Below are 23254 nucleotides of genomic sequence, written 5' to 3'. Positions count from 1 at the left end.
TCTGCTGCTTCTCACACTGCTTATTCAATGAGTTGATTCCTGTGGATCCATCCATCTAAAGAATGGCCTTTTTCTACCACAAAGAGCATTTGCCTACCCTAGAAGGCTCTTGTGCTGCAGGCAAGCATCACCATTATAAGAACAACTTTGCAGAATTCTACAGTATGGTCCACATATCCTTTATTTGTTCAAAGTTAGTTTGGCTGGATGACGGTCTAGCAAAAGTATCATACAAGGCACAAATAATAAATAATGACTGTATTCAATTAACTGTTTAGTTTTCTGTTGTCTAAAGTCTTGAAGGTAACACACATTGTTGTAAAATACTTTTTGATCATAATGGTTTTGGACAATGGCTATACAAGATATTATGGCATATGCTGTCAAGATGCATAACATGGAGAAAGAAGGATTTGAGAACAGTAGCATTTGAGTCCAGGGGCACCTTAGAGACCAACAAGATTTTTAGAGTATGCGCTTTTGAGAATTAAAGCTCCCTTCTTCAGGTACCTGAAGTATCTGAAGTATCTGAAGAAGGGAGCATTGACTCTCAAAAGCTTATACTCTGAAAATCCTGTTGATCTCTAAGGTGCCACTGGACCAAAATCCCGCTGTCCCACAGCAGACCAACACGACTACCTACTTGACTTGTCTTTTGCTTCCTTGAACCTGTTTTTTCATCTCCATATCTCACTGAACGCACCATCTGTGCAGCAGCCTCATCTCCCAGTTGAACTGTGACTTGTATCTTTTCAATTGGTGGACCTGATTGAACTAAAAGTATATACTTTTTAGTAACAATTCTATTGCATGTCCTTTTAATAAACATGATAAGTTAGGGCTTCTCAAATGTGGTCAATAGTGACTTGATATTTTATCATATAATTGTTCTTCAGAATTAATCTTTCCAACTCTCACCAAGTAATCATAAAAATAAGTGAATCGTCATCTGTCATTTGTTTGCATTGTGCTATTTCAGAAGTTGTAATTCCACATGTGAGTCAAAGCATGGTTGGACTAATTTTGTGAACCCTTTTAAGTTTTTCTTAAGTGCAGTCTTACCTGGATAAAAGGTCCATGTAATATTGTGTTGACCTACAAAGTAGTTTAGAGGGACATCTTCGATAAGTCCAGCGTGTACACCTGAATATTTAATGCAAGTCTTAGACCCAAATGTATTTGCATCAAGACACAGAAGCTGACGAACTGGAGGCAAGTGATGGGCAGACTGTCCTGCCGAATAGGTTTTTTTTGCTGAGTTGTCTTCTGAATATGGTCTTCCCTGGGTAGTCAACAGATGTATTCCAACATTAGAGTCTGCAACCTGTTACTGGCACTAATTCACTAAAATCATTAATTCATCTGGGACCTGTAGCTCTTAAAGGACATAAAAATTTGGCTGAATATTTAGTATGAGAATGCAATTTTGGGGTGGTGGAGGGGGGAATCTCATTGCCTATATAACCTGAATTTAACCCACTTGATACTCAAAATCACCCCCAAACAATTATTATATGAAGCTGCTTTTTTCTGAGACAAAAACAGCAGTTACCTGAGATCCTCTAGAGGAATATCCCAGGCAGCTTCAGCACATAAAACAAATGCTAGATTGTGGCTGCTGCAAAGGGACCTCTATCCACATGCTGGATTTGAATCAGATTTCATAGGTCTAGAAGCCCTGTTTGCATGTTTCATGTGCATTCATCTGTTTGTAAAGTTAATATATGTTCGCAAATGAAACTGGGGATCAGTACCTAAATGTGAACTTTCAATTACATGCTCAGGTGTGTTGACTGTAACATGGGAACTATTCAATTCACGTATAAAGAAAAATCAAGTATACATTACCACTGATAGTAAATGTGTTCATTGTAACTTGTGAAGAGGGCTAGACAGAATAATGGAACTTATGTCACAGTGCTTAAATTGCAATGACATAGTTGCAACTAATTTTAGCCAGACCAGGGCTTTACTTGCCATTAAGAATCAAGATTAAGAATCAAGCCTTGATTAAGAATCAAGATTATATCCCTTCTGGAACCAACAAGATAGCTGATACTGCTATCCACATACTACATCCTAGTTTTGCAAGCAGCATAATCCTCCATTGCCCCCACGTTTGTATGTGTTCTGGAAACTAGAGTTATTTTGAAAACTTGCATAGTAACTACAGTGCTTTTATGCCTGGTTTACCAATGACTATGAAAGGACTATAATAATAACCATTCATTTGTATACTGTTCTTCTGGACAGATTAGTGCCCACTCAGAGTGGTGAACAAAGTCAGTGTAACTACCCTCACAATGCAGCTGGGAAGGTGGAGCTGAGGGGAGTGGCTTATCCAAGGCCACCATGTAAGTTCATGGAAGTAGTGAGATTCAGACCAGTGAAGTGCTGTATTGCAGCTCAGTTACTTAACTGCTATGCTACCCCAGCTCTCCAGTACAGCTGTTTGTTATCATGTAAGAATAGGTAAGTTTTGCCATTAAATTTTACTTTATTTGAAAGAATTTTTAAAGAAGTAATCTATACTGTGTTTTCTTCTGTATAAATGTAACATGATACCATTTTGAAACAAAGCAATAGCATATACAATCCAATATTATATAAAAAATTTGGAAAAATGGATCCCCCAGGTTGAATTGGGACACAGGATTTTTGTTGTATTACAGATGCTAATTTTCTGCACTTCACACCCAGGATCTATCAATCTAATTACAACATGTATTATAGCTACCTTCCTGACACTCTAATTTATAGTACCGTTCTCACTCTGTTCCTGGATTATAGGAACTTCTTCCTTTTTTCATGCCTTGTATCTGACAAAGGGAGCTTTGACTCTTGTAAGGCCATTAGGGATGTGCACTTTGGGTTTCCGATTCGGATAAAATACTTGAATTGAACCCAATCCATAAAGATTCAGGATATCCGAATCAGGCTGACCCTGATTTGGAAATCCCGAATCAAAGCTTTCCGAAGCACCACGGTGGCCATATGAGGGGCAGGAAGGGCCAGAGGAGGCACCTCCAGCCATCCTTGCTGCCCTGTGGGGCTGCAGAGCAGCAGTGGAGGTGGAGAAAGCCCTTTCTGCCCCTCAAATGGCCACCATGGTGGCCATTTGAGGGGCAGGAAGGGCCGGAGGAGGTGGCTCTGGCCATCCCTGCTGCCCTGAGGGGCCACGGAGCAGCGGTGGAGGTGGAGAAAGCCCTTCCTGCCCCTCAAACGGCCACCATGGTGGCCGTTTGAGGGGCAGGAAGGGCTGGAGGAGGGGGCTTCGGCCCTCCCCACCACCCTGCGGGGCTGCGGAGCGGCAGTGAAGGTGGAGCTGAATCCAGGCTGCCGCAGCCAACTTGCTGCTGCCCCGCTGCCACTGCTGCCGCAGCCTGCTGCAACAGTGGCACAGCAGCAGCCTGCCATCCAGCTGATCACCCTCCCTGACAGCCAAGTAAGTGGGTGGGGGGTGGAGGGGTTTCCCCGTGGGTGGGTGGGTATGACGTGGGGGTGGGGGAGTTGCTCCCTCTCACTTAGGTATGATTCAAATATTTATGGAGCATACCAAAGCGAGTAAAAATACCATAATTCCGAAGCGGCTTGCCGCTTTGGAATTATGGTATTTCTGAATTCCCCCCCCCCTCCACTTCGGGTAAACCCAAAGTGGGAAACCCAAATCTTTTTGGGCTGCACACCCCTAAAGCCCGTACCTTGAAAATCTAGTTGGTCTTGAATGTGCTACTGGACTTGGATCTTACTATATAATCCAATATAGGTTACCTTTTGTTGATAACTTTCCTCTGATGAAGAATCTGAATCAAAAGACTGCTTTATTATTATAGGCCATGCCTCAGGGAGAAGAACAGGAGTTGACTTAGGAGCAAGTTCCTCTTCAACACTACCAATGACAGCATATGTTGCAGAGCTACAAGATAAACAGAAAGAGAATTTTGAATTACAGTAACAAAGATGTTAAAAGATCTGAAAGTTAAACTCTCAGAGATAGTGCAAAAAATCTAGGTATCAAACTCGTTGGCAGTCTGATTGCAATACACCCCTCTCTTATTTAAAATGGTCCCAAATTTGGTCTTCCAATATTTGCTCAACTAAAGCTATTAATATAAGAACAATATTTAGGAAAATTATGCACAGGTGGTACCTAACCACTCTAAAGTTGCACTATATAAACTCTTCTTACGACCCTCACTGCTGGCGTGGCTGTAAACTGTTCACTGTTGGTGGGATTGTCCTCTGATCTCTTGCTATTGGGTTATGAATGATTTTCAAAATGATTGAAAAGTTCACAGGATATACCATTCAACCCCACCCTGGATTAGTCTTCCTCAATTTTTGGGATAATTCTGATATCCCAGCAATTAGGAAAGATTAGAGCTCTCTTATGTTAAGCGCTGCTAAGGCTATCATATCAAAATCCTGGAAATCAAAAGTTCCGCTTGCAATTCAACCATGGTTCAACAAAATGTGAAAATTTCTCACAGACCACATCTCACTTGCTGAAAACTAGAACTTCCAATCTAGCTTCTATGTAAAATGGTTGTCCTTTTTAGACTTCATGAAATATCAGAATGAATGCCTAAAACTGGTCCCAGTCAACCTTAAAGTTATTGCCATCTATTAAGATTTCTTTCCTCACATATAATCTCTTTTCTCTGATGGTCACATAATTGTTAATTGTTAATGTTAAATGTTCTATTCACACTGTATATGCAGCCATGGAAGACAACACAGCAAATATACAAAATACAGGAGAAGAGAGCTGCACCAAAAATAAAAGAAAAACAATACTGGGGTAGTGTAACTGAATAAAATAATCCAGAGGAGTTAGCCGTGTTAGTCTGTAGTAGCAAAATCAAAGAGTCCAGTAGCACCTTTAATAAAATAATGATTCTTCCCATGGCAGTAAACATGGACAAGTTTCCAGTATCATAGGATTTCTGTATAATGTACTTCATGGAGATATTCTGTAACTATTAGCTAGCAAATTTGTTTACTAGGTACGGAAAAAACAGAGCATCAAATTTCCCACCCTGTGGGCACCATCATAAAGAAGCTATTGAGGAAGAAATGATCTATCAGTTGGTAGTACAGCAAAGCTAAATGGCAAAAATGAACTCTATTGGTGGATGGATGGACGGACGGATGGACAGACGGACAGACGGGCAGACAGACAGACAGACAGACAGGATACTATAAAATAATAGCTACAGAGCTGAGTTTGGATGCCTAAAACTGATCTCAAATTCTCACATTGCAGTTAATATGGTTCTCCTGAGCAAGCTGATTTTTTTCAGTGTAAACTACCTCACCAGGTTGTAAGGATAGGCTCAAATAAACACAGAGTAAGAAAAAAAATGTGGGGTATCAAAGTATATAATATTCATGAATCTTTTATAATATTATTTGGCTGAGACCCCAGTCCATTCTTTCTAGGTCTGCATTTTCAGACCTTCATACTGAAGATTAAAATCCTACTTATTTAGAATGCACTACATTCAGCAGGGCTTGATTTCAGGAAGTGAACATAGTAACACCAGCAATATTTAGTCAACTGTTATCTCTGGACTGCTATTAGTTCAGAAGTATTTGTGATATGGGCATTAACTATTTCCCCTCACATTTTCAGTTCACATTGCTTTAAGAAAACAAACTAGTCCCACTGATTATATTCCATGAAAGGAAACTACTGAGTTGCCTCAGGGTGGTTTTGGAAACTTGGATGAGCTGGGGTGACCTGTATAGCTATGAACTGGGAGGCGGTCTGTGTTCCCAAGTCAAGTTTAATGTCCTTCACATGCTATGATGATGCCTAAAAACTTCTAATCTGGTATATTTGAAAGGCAGATTTGCATTCCTTTTATCTTTCTCTCTCTTCCTCTTGTTGGTGCCTGCAGCACAGAAACTACTGCAGAACACATGGGACTGTGCTTCCTATGGTACACCTCAGTCAAATAAAAATAAATAAATTACACATTATCACCCATGGGCTTTTTTTCCTTTACAAGTTCTCTGTTTCCATAATGGGCATGGTAGCTAGTACCTTTAGGAAACGATCTGAACCAAAATATTCTTTTAGACAAGCTGAGGGGATGAAAGAAACTACAAATCAACTTGCATTTTAAGATAGTTCATTTGGGCAGAATAGACAGAAAGGAAGTAGTTTTTGTTTTATTCACAGTCAATAATTTAAATGATTACCAAATAGCAGGCTGCACCTCTAAGCAGAAAGCTTTTTTGTTTAGGGGGAAGAGCTTACTTTTAAAAAGCCAGTCTACTTTTGACACCTAATAAAATGAATAATCAATACTTTCCCACTGAGTACAGAGAGCCAACAAAAGTAGCTGTATCATAGGTGACACATGTCAACATCTACAGAATTACACAGCACAGTAAAAACAAAAAAGCTGCTGGAGCCAGTTCTGAAAACAAGGTACATAAAATAAGTGTGTTCTTTGATCACTCTTTGAGGGAGAAAATATAAAAAGGGTAAATTTACATTTTCTGAACAAGTTGTAGATTTATCTACTAGCAACATTGTCTATAAGTGAGATGCTATAGTTAAGGTTTCTTAAGCAGACTAATATAACAAACCCTTGCCCTTGAACAACCCTTGCCTTTCCTGTCTACTTAAATTGTGTGTGGGGTGGGGGTGCAGTGACTAGATTTGAGAGGCATTTAATGCCTCCTTAAGAGAGGTGTGGTCGCCCCAGCCTTGAAACAGGTTGTGGTGTGGCCATTTCTAAAGAACCTAGATCCACAAGATCTCAATTATAGATAACTCCCAAATGTTCCATTCTCCAGCAAGGAGATTCTGCTGGTGATGGTTGAACAGCTTTAGACTTGGCTGGATGAAGCACATTGTTTAGATCCTTTCCAGTCTGGTTTTAGGCTTGACTATAGGACTGAAACACTCTGGTTACCCTGGTTGGAAGACTTCTTATTTCATTGAAGGAAGAATTTGGTGGAAAACACTTGAAAGGGGTCATAGGGTCAAGTCAGGGTTTTTTTCTGGGAAAAGAGGTGGTGGAACTCAGTGGGTTGCCCTCGGAGAAAATGGTCACATGGCTGGTGGCCCTGCCCCCTGATCTCCAGACAGAGGGGAGTTTAGATTGCCCTCCACGCCGCCGAGCGGGCAATCTAAACTCCCCTCTGTCTGGAGATCAGGGGGTGGGGCTACCAGCCATGTGACCATTTTCAAGAGGTTCCGGAACTCCACCGTGTTCCTGCTGAAAAAAAGCCCTGGGTCCAGTTCACTTAGGGCAAAGCTACAAGTGACGAATGACACTTGAACGGCAAGTGTATTTCTCTCTGTTCACTTGCCCTCCACTCAATCCACTTGCCGTTCAAGTGTCATTCGTCACTTGTAGCTTGGCCCTGTGTTAATGAGCACTATACTATCTATCTGTTTAAAACTAGTGCCTTAAAACTGACAGATACATGATGTGACGGGACAAATGGATACTTTGTGTCCTCCACATATACAGATACTCTCTCTGATCCATGTATACATTCATCATTCAGTGATTGGAAGATCAATTGGTGACTTTCAGGTGGAAAATCTCGACTGCATTAAACATTCAGTGCATTATCTCATACTGACTAATGCACAGTAGCCCTGTTTATGAGTTACAGTGAATGCACTTACAGTCTGTGTACTGTGTACACTCAATTGTTCTTTATACAAGCATTGAGTAATTCTCACATTACATTCAATATATGTACAGCTGAACATGTGACTGAAACCCCACATTTATCCAGGTATTGCTCTGTGATTTCAATTATAAAGTGAATGCTTATTGTCTCTTTCTTACAAACAGTTGTACACATACATGCAAATTGTACATACATTCATTGTAATGAAATTTGCATTTGCATACCCTATTGCAATGTTTATCTAATGTCCCAGCCATTGATCATATTGACTTTCAAAGCGGACTATAAATAACGTAAATAGATAAATAAAATGAGTGAACAGGGCTAGTGTTTTTCAGTGATGGAAAGTCACACTATCAGAGAAGAGTTACCAAGCGACATGACTGACTGGTCCTTAAGCACATGTGTGACTCAGTTTTAACGTATTCATTCAGGACAGTTCTCCCAACTGAACATGGTCAAGAGGGAGTAAGTTTTGATCTGCCAGATCAAGATTTGTGTTCAGAGCCAATAGATGTTGGATAAGAAATGAAGCAGGTGTGTGACAGAGGATAGTAGCAATGGTGGTGGTGAAAACTTTTTCAGATGAGCAAGGATTTTAGAACCATGAGATTCTGTATGTGTAAAAAGTGCCTGAATTGTGGATGAAAAAGTAGGTTATGATTTTGTGCAAGAAATTCATATGATCCACTCCTCTGAATGACTGTCCGTTGCACCTGAGATTTTTATTTGTGGCAGAGTGAACACAGTGAACACAGCAAGGGTTACTTTTGGGTCTGTAGAGGATTACACTGTAACTTTGCATAATCCTTTTTTCATGCTGTTTGTAAACTATTACAAATGACATGCTGAGCCTGGAGTTTTTGCATCATGCCCTGAAATATCCCTTTCCCCTGTCTTGGTGTGCTTGCTTAGCATACAACCTGATGAAGAGTTCTAGTGAACTCAAAAGATTGCTTGTGGCTTTTCTTTAAGTTAGTCTTAATATAACTATTAGCAGACAAAATAGCATGGCTTAACCTGAGCTTGAGAAGCTAAGCTGGGTTGGCCATGGTTCGTATTTAGATAGAAGACCATCAAGGAAGAATAGGTTTGCTATGCAGAGGAAAGCAATGGCAAACCATCTCTGCCCCTCTCTTGCCTGGAATGTTCCAAGATTGGGGATATCATGTGCTGGTTGTAACTGAATGGCACATTCTTCTTCAATATAACTATTACATCACAAAACGATGAAAAGGTAAGAAAATACATTAATATATGGAGAAAAGTTCTACTAATTAAGCCTACCTTGCAGAAATGATATCAATTTCCTCTTTGCATGGGGGAATTTCAAGTTGGTAACTTCTTTTATTAATGTCCACAGTAACAGCAGCTTTGATAGGGAGATCTACAGTCAATTTGACATATTCTTCCAATCCAGCCTGAAGCAGAGAGTTTCGGATTCCCATCCTGAAGATCATGCGCTTGTCTATGCTGATAATGTAGGACAACATGATTAAGTTTAAACCTATACAGTAAACAGCGAGGACTGATTTGTACCACTTTAGGAGGACAGGGGATTTTATGTACCTGGTTATTTTATTTACCTGAAAGCCAACTTGGTTTTCAGTCTAATGTTGGCATTAATTATGTTGTACAGTTTAGGATCTGGTGGTAGCTCAGGAGTAAACCAGGCTTGAGCTGTTATATATGAAAATGATAAAAGAGAAAACGAAAGCAATAAGTTATTTATGACTTACAAAGGAATAGGAGACCAGACAAAGGAGGCCATACTTAATTCAAACTACCATCCTCTCAGGCAGCTGAAATTTGGCATAGTTTGTTTATAGGACCTTATTGGAATATCTTGAACTTTTTAGAACTCCCAGTTTTTAGACAACACTAACCATTTATTCACAGAGACATCCTGATCTTTAACATCTTGAGTCTCATTTGTTTCAGTGGAAAGTATTTCTATGTAAACAAATTTCTGATTGCAATTTAGGGCCACTTTAAATTTTCCTTTCCTCCCTTTCAGTAATTACATATTTTCCCATGATAAATCCCCAGAACAGAATCCTAATCATGTCCATTCTGCCTGAGATAGTGTGCATACCAGTGTTACTTCTTCTGAGCCTGCTTGTGCGAAGAGTGGACTATAAATTTAATAAAATAAAATAAAAATTTAAAAACCTGGGGCGTATTTCTGGCATATACTACTAGTTAGTGGAGATTCTTCCTAGCTAAGGTACATTATAATTTTTTACCTACTCCCACAGGGTTGGGAATAATATTCTGCTGCCTTACCATTTCCTGCCAATTTTGTGATAGAGACATGACTTAAGCTTCTTTCCAAGATTAAGCCGGTACATGTAGGCACAGCATAACTGGCATCAACAGAAGTAAGAGCCTTCATCCACTGAATGACAGCACCTCTTTGAAGGTCATCTACAAGCTTAGTTACCCAAGGGATGCTGTCTTCTTGTCTGTAGAGTCCCTGCAATGATAGATTGACCATCTTTAAACAAAGAGAAATTGAACACCACACTCCATGTCAATGATGTTCTCCCAGGAGAAAGCCTGTCAGAGGGATAATCATTATTGGTGATCAAAGTTAGAATTTATTGCACTTGATCAAATTGTTAAATCAAGAGTGTTCAAGTGCTTAAAGAAGAAAAAGAAAAAGAGGAATTGTATTTTAAGCTTTTGATCACAAATCTGACAGTACTGTCAAAAGAGGCACCTGGTATACTTCCATGACTGTCTTCAAATCCATTGTTCCAGCAAAGACGTTCTGGTCAAACACTTGCAAATATCCTCCTACATGAGATTCTTCACGGGGCATCACTTTCTGGTCAGACTGCTGTGTATGGTAAGTAGGAACTTATTAGAATGGTCATAGCACTCCTGTGATTAATGCTTTTCTAGATTTATTTTTCTCCATTTACCATTTTCAGAAGCTTCCTTGCATCGACAGAGCTGTCATTATCACTGTCAGGTTCATGTTTCCTTCTTCCTAAGATTTCCGGAAGATTTTGAATTCCTATACCCACCTATGATGGAAAGAAAAATACAACTGCAAAAAGGATTTATGTATGTCATATAAATCAGACAGTAAACCAGTTACACGTTTTAGTCAACCAACTGCCAGCTTTTAAACCAATCAAATCAATTCTATTTAGCACATTTACAGCACAATCCTAATCCTACACCCTTATAAGCCAATTGACTTCAGTGGACTTAGTAGGGTGTAACTCTGGTTATGGTATACTATTAAACCCTTAATGGGGGCCTAAATCAGAGTCTCACAAAAGGGCCCCATTGCTGTTAAATATGACTTAACTGTTAATTTAATAAAGAAAGGATATCTGTAATATTTTGCTTTTATCAGCTTTAGAAGTATAAAACGATCCAAATATAGTAAAAGACAGATTCTAGTATAGTAAAAATGGATCGGAAATTAAAACTCAAGGCCTGTCATGTTGTGAAAGACCCTTAATTAAAACATAAAAAAATGATTTTGTTCACATGTAAGTGGATCTCTTTACTAGAAATAAAGCCATAGCTCAGGTACTATAACTGGAGGAAGTTTAAAGTCCCATCTTTCCTTTCCCCTACCAATCATCTGTAGTCTCTATGAAGCCACTGCTAGGGGTTAGGGCAATATGGCATGAAGCATGGGACATACAGCAAGAAGGAGTAATTAGACAAAATTTCCCTTATACTTTCATGAGTGGTGTATGCTCTCTGAAACTGAGCTCCATTAACACAAGATTCAGGGGTACAATTTGACCCGACTTCACATTCCCATGCAGTGTATTGCCCCAGAAGTTCCTGCACTCTGAACAACAGGTTGCTGTGGGATGGCAGGAAGCTAAACTCCCTCTGTTCAAAGAAGCCTGGATCCTTCAAGGCAATCTGTCTACTAGTTATGAAAACGGGCAACTTGGAAGTACAGTTAATTTTTTTCTTATCATATTTATTAAAAGAATAATGTGGAGGAAATATGTCCATAAAAAGTCCCAAGTGCCTATCATCATCCTCACCAATAAATGTTTATAAACATTCAGTGCCAACACGAAATTGATGTAAATGCCTAATTACCTCCAAAGGAGAAAACCGATTTCCAAGGATGTTTGTCTCAAATCTGGTTGATACAAATCTTGGGATGATGCTTCCTGGATTATTTAGGATGAAAACTTCAGTTTTCATACCAGCCATAAGAGACTCTGAAAAGCAAGATAACAACACACAGTAAATTTCATTTTTCTTCAAAACAGCTAATGAACTAGAGCAGAGCTGATCAATTTCCTAATTGCTTAATGAGAAAACAGCATCTTAGGAAAAATCGCCACCCCCCACCCAGCTGTAAAAGTATTGTAAACTACTGGAGCTCAGTGTTTTGCGCTGTCACCAGGTTTGTTCCTCTGAAGTTGTGCCTGTGAAGTTCAAATCCAGTATCCCTTCTGGTTCTGTGGGAGACATAGCAGAGGTCTATACTAGGGATGTGCATCTGCATAGAAATGAAGCCAAGCCAACTGGACTCCATTCTTTAACAGAGGTACTGTAACTATTAGAATAAGGAAACTATCAGAATAAGTAAATTAACAAGAGCTGGAAATAGTGAAGGGGGACATTAATCCATTCTATATTTCCTCATACCCTTTTGATGCTTGTTCCAGCTCCATAAGGCAAGAGACAGAAGGAGTAAGAGAAGAGAGAGAGAGAAAGAGAGAGAGAGAGATGTAGGGATGTCTTTCTGTCTAGTCAGAAGAGCTTTATCTTCATTCAAAGGAAAAGAACCACTTGATCTGTTTTTCTGAGCACAGTAGTTCCCCTTTCATTGCATCAGCTTAGTGCCTTTGAGAGAGCTTTCTGATTCTATATAAGAATCAGACTCATTTGCTTGAAGTAGGACTGCTCTGATAGGCAGAGACTAGGGGTGAAGCTTTGCTTGTGCCTGATGGCAGGCATGCAGGGCTGTTCAAACTGGGCTATGGAGAGGAGTAAACACCCAGGCTTTGTACTTGCCCTCCACTGGAGGGACAGGTAGGGTCTTCTTGACTCCAAATAATAAAGGGATTTACTGTATTGTGGGTGGGGGAATAGAGAAAGAGGCTTGGATAGATAGAGGGAATAAGCAGTCCCTGTAGGAAATGCCAGAAGCAAATCTTTTGCTTGTATTAGCTGGAAGAAAATTGGAAGTTAATAGAGGCAGAGGCTTTATACGTCCCACAGTAAACACATACACACAAAGCCAGATTATATACAGACAGACATAAGAGAAGTGTGATGAGGAAGTTACAGATTATTTCTGTGTGAAAGAGAACCACTAGTTCAGGATGTGGCCTCTCAGTGCCTGTAATTTGAGGTAAAACAGCCAGAGCAAATAACCCCAATTGTTATTACTACTACTAGAAGGAAAAAACTGGCAACCTCCCATTCACATGTAAAAAAAGCATGGTGTGGTTGACCATGATCCAGGAGGGTGGCAATCTGTACCATCTCTATTGCAGCCATTGCTCTAACACCATGGCAGAGTTTCCCTAGCTCTGGTTGCTGATGCTCTGTGCTTGCCATATGTAATGTGCATGAAAATCCTTGTAATTTGGCGTGAGACACACTAGGTTTATTATGTGGCTTTCCCTTTCCTCCAAACAATACATCAGTGTATAGGGCCTTCTGTATATGCATATTTTCCATATACATGTCTATAGAAGTTGAATCTTTGAAATTACACTAGGCATATGAAGAAGGATGCTACATGTTTTGGTTGTCTAGAAAATTTGGTGTTTTAGCCACATGGATACTTCCATTTCCACTACTTAATGTGATATTTTTATAAAAGGAAACTTTTATCTTGAATGAAATACTCCTGATTTGTCAGAAGACAACTGGAGCTCAATTGTGGCATAACAGAGCTGTTGAATAATAGCAGGGAAGAATCTGCTCATCCCTAAAACTATCTCAGGGAGGGTCCCCCATCATTCAACAGCTCAGAGATACCTGAGTGGCACTACAGGCTGAAGCATAGGCTGAATCCACACACCCTTGGCGCGTCCCAGCGTTGCGCTAAATGTTTGCTCAACACTCGGAAGTATAGCGTCTTTCTAGAAAGACGCTATACTTCTGGGTGTTTAGCGAACATTTAGTGCAATGCTGGGACGCGCCAAGGGCGTGTGGATTTGCCCATAATCTATTGCAAGGACTAATTATGTATAAGAGAAGATTAATAGTGCCATCCTAACCAAAGTTACATACTTCTACACCCATTAACTTCAGTGGAACTAAAAACAAGAAACTCTGCTTAGAATGACAGAACCTAGAAATCCTTTCCACCTGCCTAATTGATATCACCCCCCCTCCCCCAGTTGACATATCCTAGCTTGCAAAAGCAATCAGCTCGTGAGAGGAAATTTCCTTCTAGTTCTGGTATGGGTTATCCTTAAGGCAGCTTGAACCTATAAAATGACTTTTTATGGCCTGCAGAAAAATGTGGACTGCAGAGACTTATGATCCCTGTGGGATGTCCCATTCTCTGTTGTCAGCCACTGCTTGACTAAGGGCCAAGCTACAAGTGACGAATGACACTTGAACAGCAAGTGGATTGAGTGGAGCGCAAGTGAACAGGGAGAAATACACTTGCTGTTCAAGTGTCATTCATCACTTGTAGCTTCGCCCTGAGAGGCAATACATGTTGCATTTCAGATATCACAAAAAGCAAGTTTTTATGGGCATGAATCTAGCAAGTTGTCATGCTTGCATGTTTCCTCCTCATCTTCTCACATGTAGAATGAGACTGTAGTTTTGGAAATGTACAATCTAACTTCAATTTGTCATAAGGAGTGAATGTGTCTCAAGAAATTGGAGTCCCCCCCCCATGCACGCATCCGCATCCGCATACACACACACTCAGGACTAGTTTAATCTTGATTACAATTGTGGTTTACAGGGAAGAAACAAATGCCAATTTCTGCAGGCTTCTGCATCAGACTAAATGAAGTCAGGTTGAAGATGTGTCAAATGAGAAAGGCTTCAATTGTATTTCACCCACAAGGGCAGAAAGGCCCATATTTTAAATTTTTCGTAAATTTTAAGTTTTAGTTGCACAAGAGTACAATGGGCAATATAAAAACAAACAATGCCCCAAAGAAAATAGACCCTTTCAAAACAAACCTTTTGTGAGCGAAAAATCATAATTTTTCTTTAAATTGTATTCCAAACTGTTTGTTTTTATGATACACAGAACAGCAGTGGCAATTATGTGCAAGCTAGAATATTGGCCAACAGGAGATTAATTTTGAAGAAGACAATTGTTTTTTTTGTGAAACATAAAAATAAAAATGTAAAATTTTAAAAATAACAAAACCTCTATTTTTTAAAAAAAATAATACACACACATTTACATTTCTATGCAACAAAACAATACATTTAAAAAGAAATACTAGAATGTTTTAAATCGTACAAATGTTTACTACTTGTTGTATGTTTGCACTACAGGTACAATTCCAGAAGAACCCTGTATGATGGCTATGCACTCCACCCTGATAATTATTTCCTGTAGTCTAGAACCTCCTAAATATGTGCCAAACTCAACAGAAATGTCACAAGTGTTGCCGATGTTAGGCTGCTAAAGTATGCTACAGATGTGTGTCTATTTACTTCATGATGCTTGATTATGAAAATATTATACTGGAAGAGCAGCTGTGAGGGAGCTAGAAAAGATCCTTAAAGATAAAGATGACTCTCTGGAGACCAAGATCAAGATAATCTAAACTGTGGTATTCCCCATTACTATGTATGAATGTGAAAGCTGGATGGTGAAGAAAGCTGACAGGAAGAAAATTGATTTGAAATGTGGTGCTGGAGGGGAGTTTTGCAGATACCATGGATGGCCAAAAAGACAAATAAGTGGGTACTAGATCAAATAAAGCCTGAATTCTCCCTAGAAGCTAAAATGACAAAACTGAGGCTATCGTACTTTAGTCACATCATGAGAAGACAAGACTCTCTGGAAAAGCCAATAATACTAGGAAAAGAGAAAGGCAGTAGGAAAAGAGGAAGACCTAAAATAAGATGGCTTGACTCAATAAAAGAAGCCACGTCCTCCAGTTTGCAAGATGTGAGCAAGTCTGTTAATGATAGGATGATTTGGAGGTCTTTCATTTACTTGATCTTAGCCAAAAGGCCAAGAAGCGATATGCCATCATCCAAATGTATGAGCAAAAGGAGTGGATAACACACGAGTAGGAAACAAAACTCAGTCACAAGAAGTATCAAAATAATATAATGGAGTAAAAAACTCTCCAAATCCAATCAAAGAATCATGTACATCATAATCAAAATGCCATGCACCTAATGAAGTAACACAGTGTACCTAAAAATGTCCACATATGGAACGATGTAAAGTCCAGTAAAGGAAGACATTCAACAGGTAAGTATCAATAAAGTCAGTAAATAGCTTCAATAAAGTCAGTAAGTAGTATTCTTCTCTTTTCAGATGGAGTGTTGACTGTGGGTTTTAGCTGAATGAGTCCACAATGCCCGACATGCAGCACCGCCTGGGTACCACTGTTTTGTGTTCACAATGACGTGACGTGAGGACGCCATTTGAGTTTCATTGTGATTGTATTGATATTGACTGTACAGATTGACTTGAATGCAGACGCATTGATTGATTATTGTTGTGGTGGATACATTTTGCCCCTGAGGAGGTTGTGAACATGAAACAGCGGTACCAAGCCGGCACTGCATGTCGGGCATTGTGGACTTTCATTCATAGAGTCACCGTAGGTCGGAGTGGACTTTATGGCACATAACACACACACATTTAATTTTGAATCAACTGTCCTGCTTGAAAGCATAAACAATAGCTGGAAAAATGTGTCTCTTACCTTTGAAAAAGCTTAACATGAAAAATCTGCCATCTTGATACTTAGGCCGTTCATATTTGGAGCTCACTATATTTAGAGCCATTCTGCTGGCAGAAGCCCTGAAAAACATCCCAGAAATGTTATAACATTTGCCTTTGTTATTGCTGTTTGATGCCTGTCCCCCTTTTAAAGGAAATAAAGGTTCTTATTAGTCTTACACTGCTTGTAGATCTGGAGCTGTGCTGCTGGCCAGCACCCTCATGTAACAGATGAAAAACCATTCCACTTGTGTGCTGGGTTCTTTGAACATGGCTTTAGCCAAAATCGTTAAAGTAGGAAGACTTGGTTTGGCTGAAAGCAGACTCATGACAGCAAGTATTCGGTCTGAATAATGAAGCTTGTAGTTTAGGAATACTTGCATACTAATACTTCTTACCTGCAAAAAGAAGGTAACAAATATACTTGTTAAATTTGTCTAGAGCCAATTTCTGTCTATCAAATTAAGAGCTACTGATAAGTCCACAAAAGCTGCATACAGAAGTCTGGAGGGGCCTTAAAACGTGAGGCTAGACAGAATAAAAAAATCGGGCAATGATCAGTTGTACATTGCTTCTGTCTGACACTTGCTTGGATGGGTAACTCGATTGGTGATTTCCCCATCTTCTGACTTACTCAAGAGGTATTTACCATACAATTTGGAAGCGACATTCAGGTAACAAAGGACTTGCAAGAGGCATCTCATCCTCATCCTACCACACCATTTCCTCTTTCTCTTCCCTGAAAGTTCCCATAGCCTCATCCCTTTTCCTGCTTCCTTCTCTCCATCCCACCCACCAGCCAACTGACCTTTATCTTCCCTGTCTTCATCTTTCCCTCTTGTCTCTTCCTGATAACTTGTCCCTGGTAAAACTCTGGCCAAGCTGTATGATGCCCAGTTATAAGGCCAGTTATGAGGTGGGAAATGAGCAAGGACTTGCAGGGGAAGGTAACTCAGTTTCTCCTGTACCCCCTCCCCACACTATTTCCTCTTTCTGTTCCGCTGGGACCCTTGTATGATTATCTTTCCTTGCCTCATTCTCTTACTTCATTCTCTCCTTCTCACCAGCCAGCCTACCCTTTATCTGTCCCTCCATCTTCAGCTATATTTATTTACATCATTTATATCTTGGCTATCTCCACAAAGGGGACTCAAAGGAGTTTACATCATTCTCTTCTCTTCCATTTTATCCTCACAATAACTCTGTGATGCAAGTTAGGCTTAGAGTCTGTGACTGGCCCAAAGTCACCCAGTAAACTTCCACAGCAGAACGGGTCTCCCAGATCCTAGCCTGTAACCACTATACCACATTAGCTGCTGTTGAACTGTAGCAAGTAGTCAAGCCTTGGTAAGTCATGCATGTTGCCCAGTGATTCTTGCCGGGCCTGACCTCAATGAATCTTCCCTCAAAGGCCAAAACAGCCCTGGAAAGAACCCTAAATCCTCCTCATGACAGAAACCAAGGCTTAAAGGATGATATTATTGTGATTGTGTAACAATGGCCACTGAGAACACTCTTTTTATCATTTTGGGGGGATGTTAACTAGAGATGGGCACGAACAGAAAAAAAACCCGAACATGATGTTCGTTGTTTGTTGCCATCCACGAACAGGGACTCACGAACACTTACGAGCATGACCTGTTCACGAACATGTTTGTGGTTGGATGTTTGTGGGGGCCAGCAGGCTCTCCTCCAGCCATCATCCAAGTTTGGGCAAGATCCCTACTGCACCTCTCCCAGAAACCTGAGCTGAGCTGGTACCAGGAAACGTACCAATAATAAATAATAGCTTGGCCCCAGAGCCTGGCAGCAGCCCTGGAACTTGAAGGGGTAGATCCCTACCGCACCACTTGCAGAAACCTTACCTGAACAGGCAGCAGGCAAGGTACCAATAATAAATAATAGCTCGGCCCCAGAGCCTGGCAGCAGCCCTGGAACCTGAAGGGGTAGATCCCTATCCCACCACACATAAAGAAAATTCAAGCTCCAATGCACTCTATCAAAATGCCAACAGCAGCTGTCTCTCTCCCTCTCCACTGTCTGCAAAGCCAGAGCTGGGAGCCCTCTCCCCCCTGCTCTTTGCTCCCTTGTAACAAATTTGGAGCTCCACACTTGAAAGGAAGACCTGCCTATCAAGCTAAATTGGGCTTAGATTGCAGTTTCCAGGGCAACAGCAGGAGTTCAGACAATCCCTGCCTAAGTTGCCAAGGGAACTGATTGCAGGTGCCAGACTGTCTGGCTTGACAAACAGTAACGAACGAGGCTTGCAATAATCACCTGTTCATTTAGAATGGGGTCTCACAAACAGCTTGTTTGCGAACAGCAGAGTGGGCTGTTCGTGGCTTTTTTGGATTCGTATACAGCATACTTTTTTAGGTTTTAGATTCTTCCATAAACCTGAGGCTTTCCTCAGGTTTCTAGAAAGAGCTGTCTTTCTATCCATCAGTAAACCTACAGCAGATTGGTCTAAGGTCTAACAATATCCGCTGTAGGTTTACTATTGACATTCTGTTACTACGCGGGGCGCCCTTCCTTGTTTTGGTCTTTCTATCCATGGCAGAAAATAGCCTGTGTTCAGGCTGAGTTCAGACTGGGACTATGGCACATGGGGAAGACTTTCCTCTCTTATCATTTCTACAACCCCAAAAGATTCCACAGACCTGTTGTCTGTTGTCTGTTAGGAAAAACCTATTGGTCAGTATCATGAAATATAAGATTGTTCAGTGGAACAAACTGTGGCCCTTAAGAGTAATTTTGTGTTGAGTCCTTTTTGTGTTTAGTCCTTTCTGTGGTTCCAGTCCAAATCAGTGTCCCATGTTCCATTTTAAAACCATTCAGAGTATCACGCATGGAACTCACAGTTTATTGAGTGATTAGACCACTGAAGAGGCTGTTATAATGAAGCATTAAGAAAGGCTATATACTTCTGCACCCATTTTTTGCAAGTCTGTGCAGATGGTAGAGTTAATGATTCCCTCCACGCTATTTCCTAATCAGAAATCAGATTCAGATTCTTTATTTCATGCTCATAGACCAACAAGTCATAAGCAAGACAGGTTCAATAATTTAAAGTACAGAATAATACAATTCAATAAAATAGCTGATCAAATAGCCAGGTATTAATTACAAAATATAAAATATGTTGCTAAAAGAGAAAGCCATTAAAAACCATAGATAAAATTTTTGCCACAGTGAGAGTTACACTCTGGTCTGTATCTGCTAAAAGCTTTGCGGCTACTTTGTGTACTGGATGTGTACTGAGATCCATTTATCTCTGATGAGTACATGCTTCTTGCAGTCAGTAAAGAAGTGCCAAATAGTATCTAGATTTCCTAATCAGAAATCTCCCATGGCGGTTTTAAGCCCTGTATTTCCCCTACCAGAGCTAAATACAGGGAAGGGGGGCATTTCTTACCAGTAAAACAGCATGCAGAAAGCCCTTCTCCAGAGCTATGGTTTCAAGCCCCCTTTGGTTCTTTCACAGGTGATTTACACCAGAATTCCACTCATAGAACTCTAGCATTACACATGACCTTGAGCTCTAAAATGAGTAATATATCTCAGATATATCCTGAATTTGCTTCTGATCATAGAAAGGCACTGGTCGGTGGACAAAGGAGGCTAGTTCCCTCTGTGCTTTTCATAAAGGTCCTATAACTACTTGGAAAAACATCTGGGGATTTTTTATTGAGATGCAATGGGAGGAAAGGACTTTGTAGGTTTTGTAGAATACAAACAGTGGTTTCAAATGTATTTCTGTCATACCATGGGCCATCACACCAGCAGAGTGAAAGCTGGGTGCAAGAGTACCTGAAAAGTTGCTTCCCAATCTCTTCTATCCTAATGCTACTACTGTTTGTAAAAAAAAAAACTTTTATTATCATGGTCGAGAATTATGTCTAACACTTACATAATGCATCGACACACACAAAATATTTTGCTTTTCTTACCCATGCAGGGTCTTTCTTGGCAAAACTTTTTAGGCACAGCAGAGCGGTATGCCGAACTCGGAGTGAGAAATCTGAAGTTGCAAACCCTGGCATGAACTTCATGAAGGTTTTTAAGACAGATCGGTGTTGCAGATTTGCATATGTTCGCAGAAGCAGGACAATATTTTCATCATCTGGATTGCTTAACACTTCAGTTGCAAACTCATTCACGGGCTATAAAAAGAAGAATGAGTTAACCATCATCACAGTGGGACTGGCAGTCCAGGACCCCAAACCAAAAATGTTTGTGTACATCCAGGTTTTATTAACCACAAACAGTAGTATGGAGATTAGAGATGAGTGTGAAATATGGATAGAAAGATGTGCTCTGGTTCCTCTTGAAGGTGGTCACAAATATGTGCATATGTTCTGGCACCCCTTATGCTTTCTTATTCTACTAATTATGCTAGTATGTACATGGCTTTCTGTAAATCCATTACTCTTAATCACTGCACTAGTCATCCTTAAAATATATGATATAGCCGTTTACAAACAAGGCCGTGAGTGTATGAGACATAAATCCACATAGTGGATCTTTTTATATTTGGAAAGAAAGGAAGTCTATATTATATCACTTAACTGCATATTTTCATAACTAATATATGTCTCCCAAATATATGTTTGGTGATATCACTCAGCAGGTGATGTAGCATCTCGATGTCTTAATGGGAAATCAATGCCACCTTGAAATCAGTGGGTTGTATTTTATGACTTTGTTCTGATCTGGACGAGGGAATTTTGCCTTGATGGAAGACACTTCCCCTGTAGTAACAAGGCTTCTTAAAGAACAGAAAGAAGTCATAGGATCCAACCTAGTTTTGTAAAATCTAAATATTAATAAGTATCTGCTTCTTTTATAATTTTTATATGCACTAATGCCTCCTTTACAGCTGTTTCATTTAACAGTCTTCATCCTGGGTATAATTTTTTTAAAACAAAATTTGAGAGAAGCGGTAGGTGGGTGCTCCAAAACATGATCAGTCCAGCCAAAAGCAAATATTGCCAAGCTGATATGATGTGACACTGCCAAAGATGGCCATCTTCTGTACTGGAGATCTGTGAAAGGAATGGGGCCTCAGTAAAAGCTGAGGGAAAGACCATGAAGGTGATCCAGAAGGGCTTCCTACAGCTTGCCAACACAGGAGCCTAACAGGAAAGTCAGTTGATGGTTGCCCCTTTCTTCCAGTTGCTGCCTTATGTATCTCTTGTACATAAGAAAACACAATACTGCGTTATCACTTCACTGGCTTGAATCTCACTGATGGTTTCTATGGACCAAACAGATTTGTGTTCATGCTGTATAACTATCGTCTCCTTGCCTATCTGCAGCCCAAATGCCCTCTCAAATGCTATTCCGGGGGTGGGGTGGGGGTGGGAGTCAGAAATGTGAAATGGGAGGGAGAAATTGATAGGAACAACCCCCCCCCCCAGTACATGAAATAGTCTACTGGACTTATGTTATCAACAAACAGCAAATATTTTTTCAGTGAGCAGCAAATATTATTAAATATAAAGGGTTTTCAAAGAGATTATAATAATATTAATAAATTGCTTTACAGAAATTTCATACAATTGTCCACATCAATTAATGAACCAATTGTAGACAGAAATTTGAAGCTGGTTAGACAATAAAATAAAACAAAACAAAAAGCCATAGAAAGTGTTGAGAACTATTGACCTGCTATCTTCCTATTAAATCTCAAAATTCGGATTTTATAAACAGGAGTAAAACAGTGGATTTTAGATGAAATTGTGGTATACCTGGAGAACTGATTCAGGACAGATATTTAAGGCAGTACAGTATTTCTGGCACAGTGATGCATAGGCAAGCAAGGCAGTTTTGAAAAGGAAGGTATGTGGGTGTTTATGAACCACTCTCACGAGGAGCTGTGGAGAGAAAAGTTGGTCATTGCTACAATTAGCATCAAAGAAAAAAATAAACACACATATAAATAAAATTTGATTTCCAGAATTGGAATTTGTTTCAAGAATGTAAAGCTAATCTGCACGTGTGTAGATATAACACCATAATAAAAGCTGAGAAAATATAATAACAATACTTAGTATTAGAAGAATGGTTTAGACTAGTTTTCAGGGAACTTCATATGTACTCGCAGTTTTTATAATAACCCTATAAAGTAAGTCAGCATTATTCCCATATTGTAGATGGACAGCAGAGAGCGAATGGCTTATTTAAAGCCCCAAATTCATACATTCATGGAAGACACAAGATCTGAACCAGGGAAAGTATAGTCACTTACAGTACAGTCCTACGTAGTGTTACTACAGTCCAAGTTCTTTTAGATCTAAGGGCTAACTATGCATATAGGACTGTACTGTTAACTACCCAAGTTCTCAAGATGCAAAAATGTCTACAAGATTTGACAAATGGAACAGTTTAGAATGATAGAGTTACTTTAATAAATTGGATTAAAGGCAAATAAGGTCCATGCCACATACCGCATTTCAAATGCCGCGACTACTGCAAACTATAAGACAGGTCTCCCTGTCTTCAAAATGGGTTTCATGTCCTCTAGTGCAAAAGTTAAGTATAGCAACAATTACAGTCATTTATTGACTATGATTTTTGTTAACTTCTTGTCTGGCTTCACAAGGTCACTGCCATTATGATAATACCTAATTACATTTCAAAACCCAACAAGGCAGGCAGTTCAAATTGATGTACATGTGTGTGTGTGATTTGATTTCCTCC

At 39.9% G+C, this 23254-nt stretch overlaps 1 protein-coding gene across 1 annotated transcript in view; it reads right to left on the bottom strand.

Annotated features, from left to right (window-relative positions):
- The window catches only part of LOC129330341 (vitellogenin-1-like), a 57122-nt gene that overhangs the window by 21667 nt on the left and 12201 nt on the right, over nt 1-23254 (bottom strand). The window contains exons 9-21 of the mRNA XM_054980373.1: nt 22303-22428; nt 20503-20715; nt 16733-16950; nt 16536-16633; nt 11746-11870; nt 10590-10694; nt 10370-10504; nt 9949-10159; nt 9249-9342; nt 8950-9135; nt 3772-3916; nt 1063-1282; nt 644-774 (exon numbers count right to left, since the gene is read on the bottom strand). Coding sequence (XP_054836348.1) covers nt 644-774; nt 1063-1282; nt 3772-3916; nt 8950-9135; nt 9249-9342; nt 9949-10159; nt 10370-10504; nt 10590-10694; nt 11746-11870; nt 16536-16633; nt 16733-16950; nt 20503-20715; nt 22303-22428 — 2007 coding nt within the window. The remainder of the gene's footprint in view (nt 1-643; nt 775-1062; nt 1283-3771; nt 3917-8949; nt 9136-9248; nt 9343-9948; nt 10160-10369; nt 10505-10589; nt 10695-11745; nt 11871-16535; nt 16634-16732; nt 16951-20502; nt 20716-22302; nt 22429-23254) is intronic.

The sequence above is a fragment of the Eublepharis macularius genome, chromosome 5 (genome assembly GCF_028583425.1).
Source record: "Eublepharis macularius isolate TG4126 chromosome 5, MPM_Emac_v1.0, whole genome shotgun sequence".
NCBI lineage: Eukaryota > Metazoa > Chordata > Lepidosauria > Squamata > Eublepharidae > Eublepharis > Eublepharis macularius.
The sequence above is the reverse complement of the archived record's forward strand: the minus strand, read 5'-3'. Positions and strand labels throughout refer to the sequence as shown.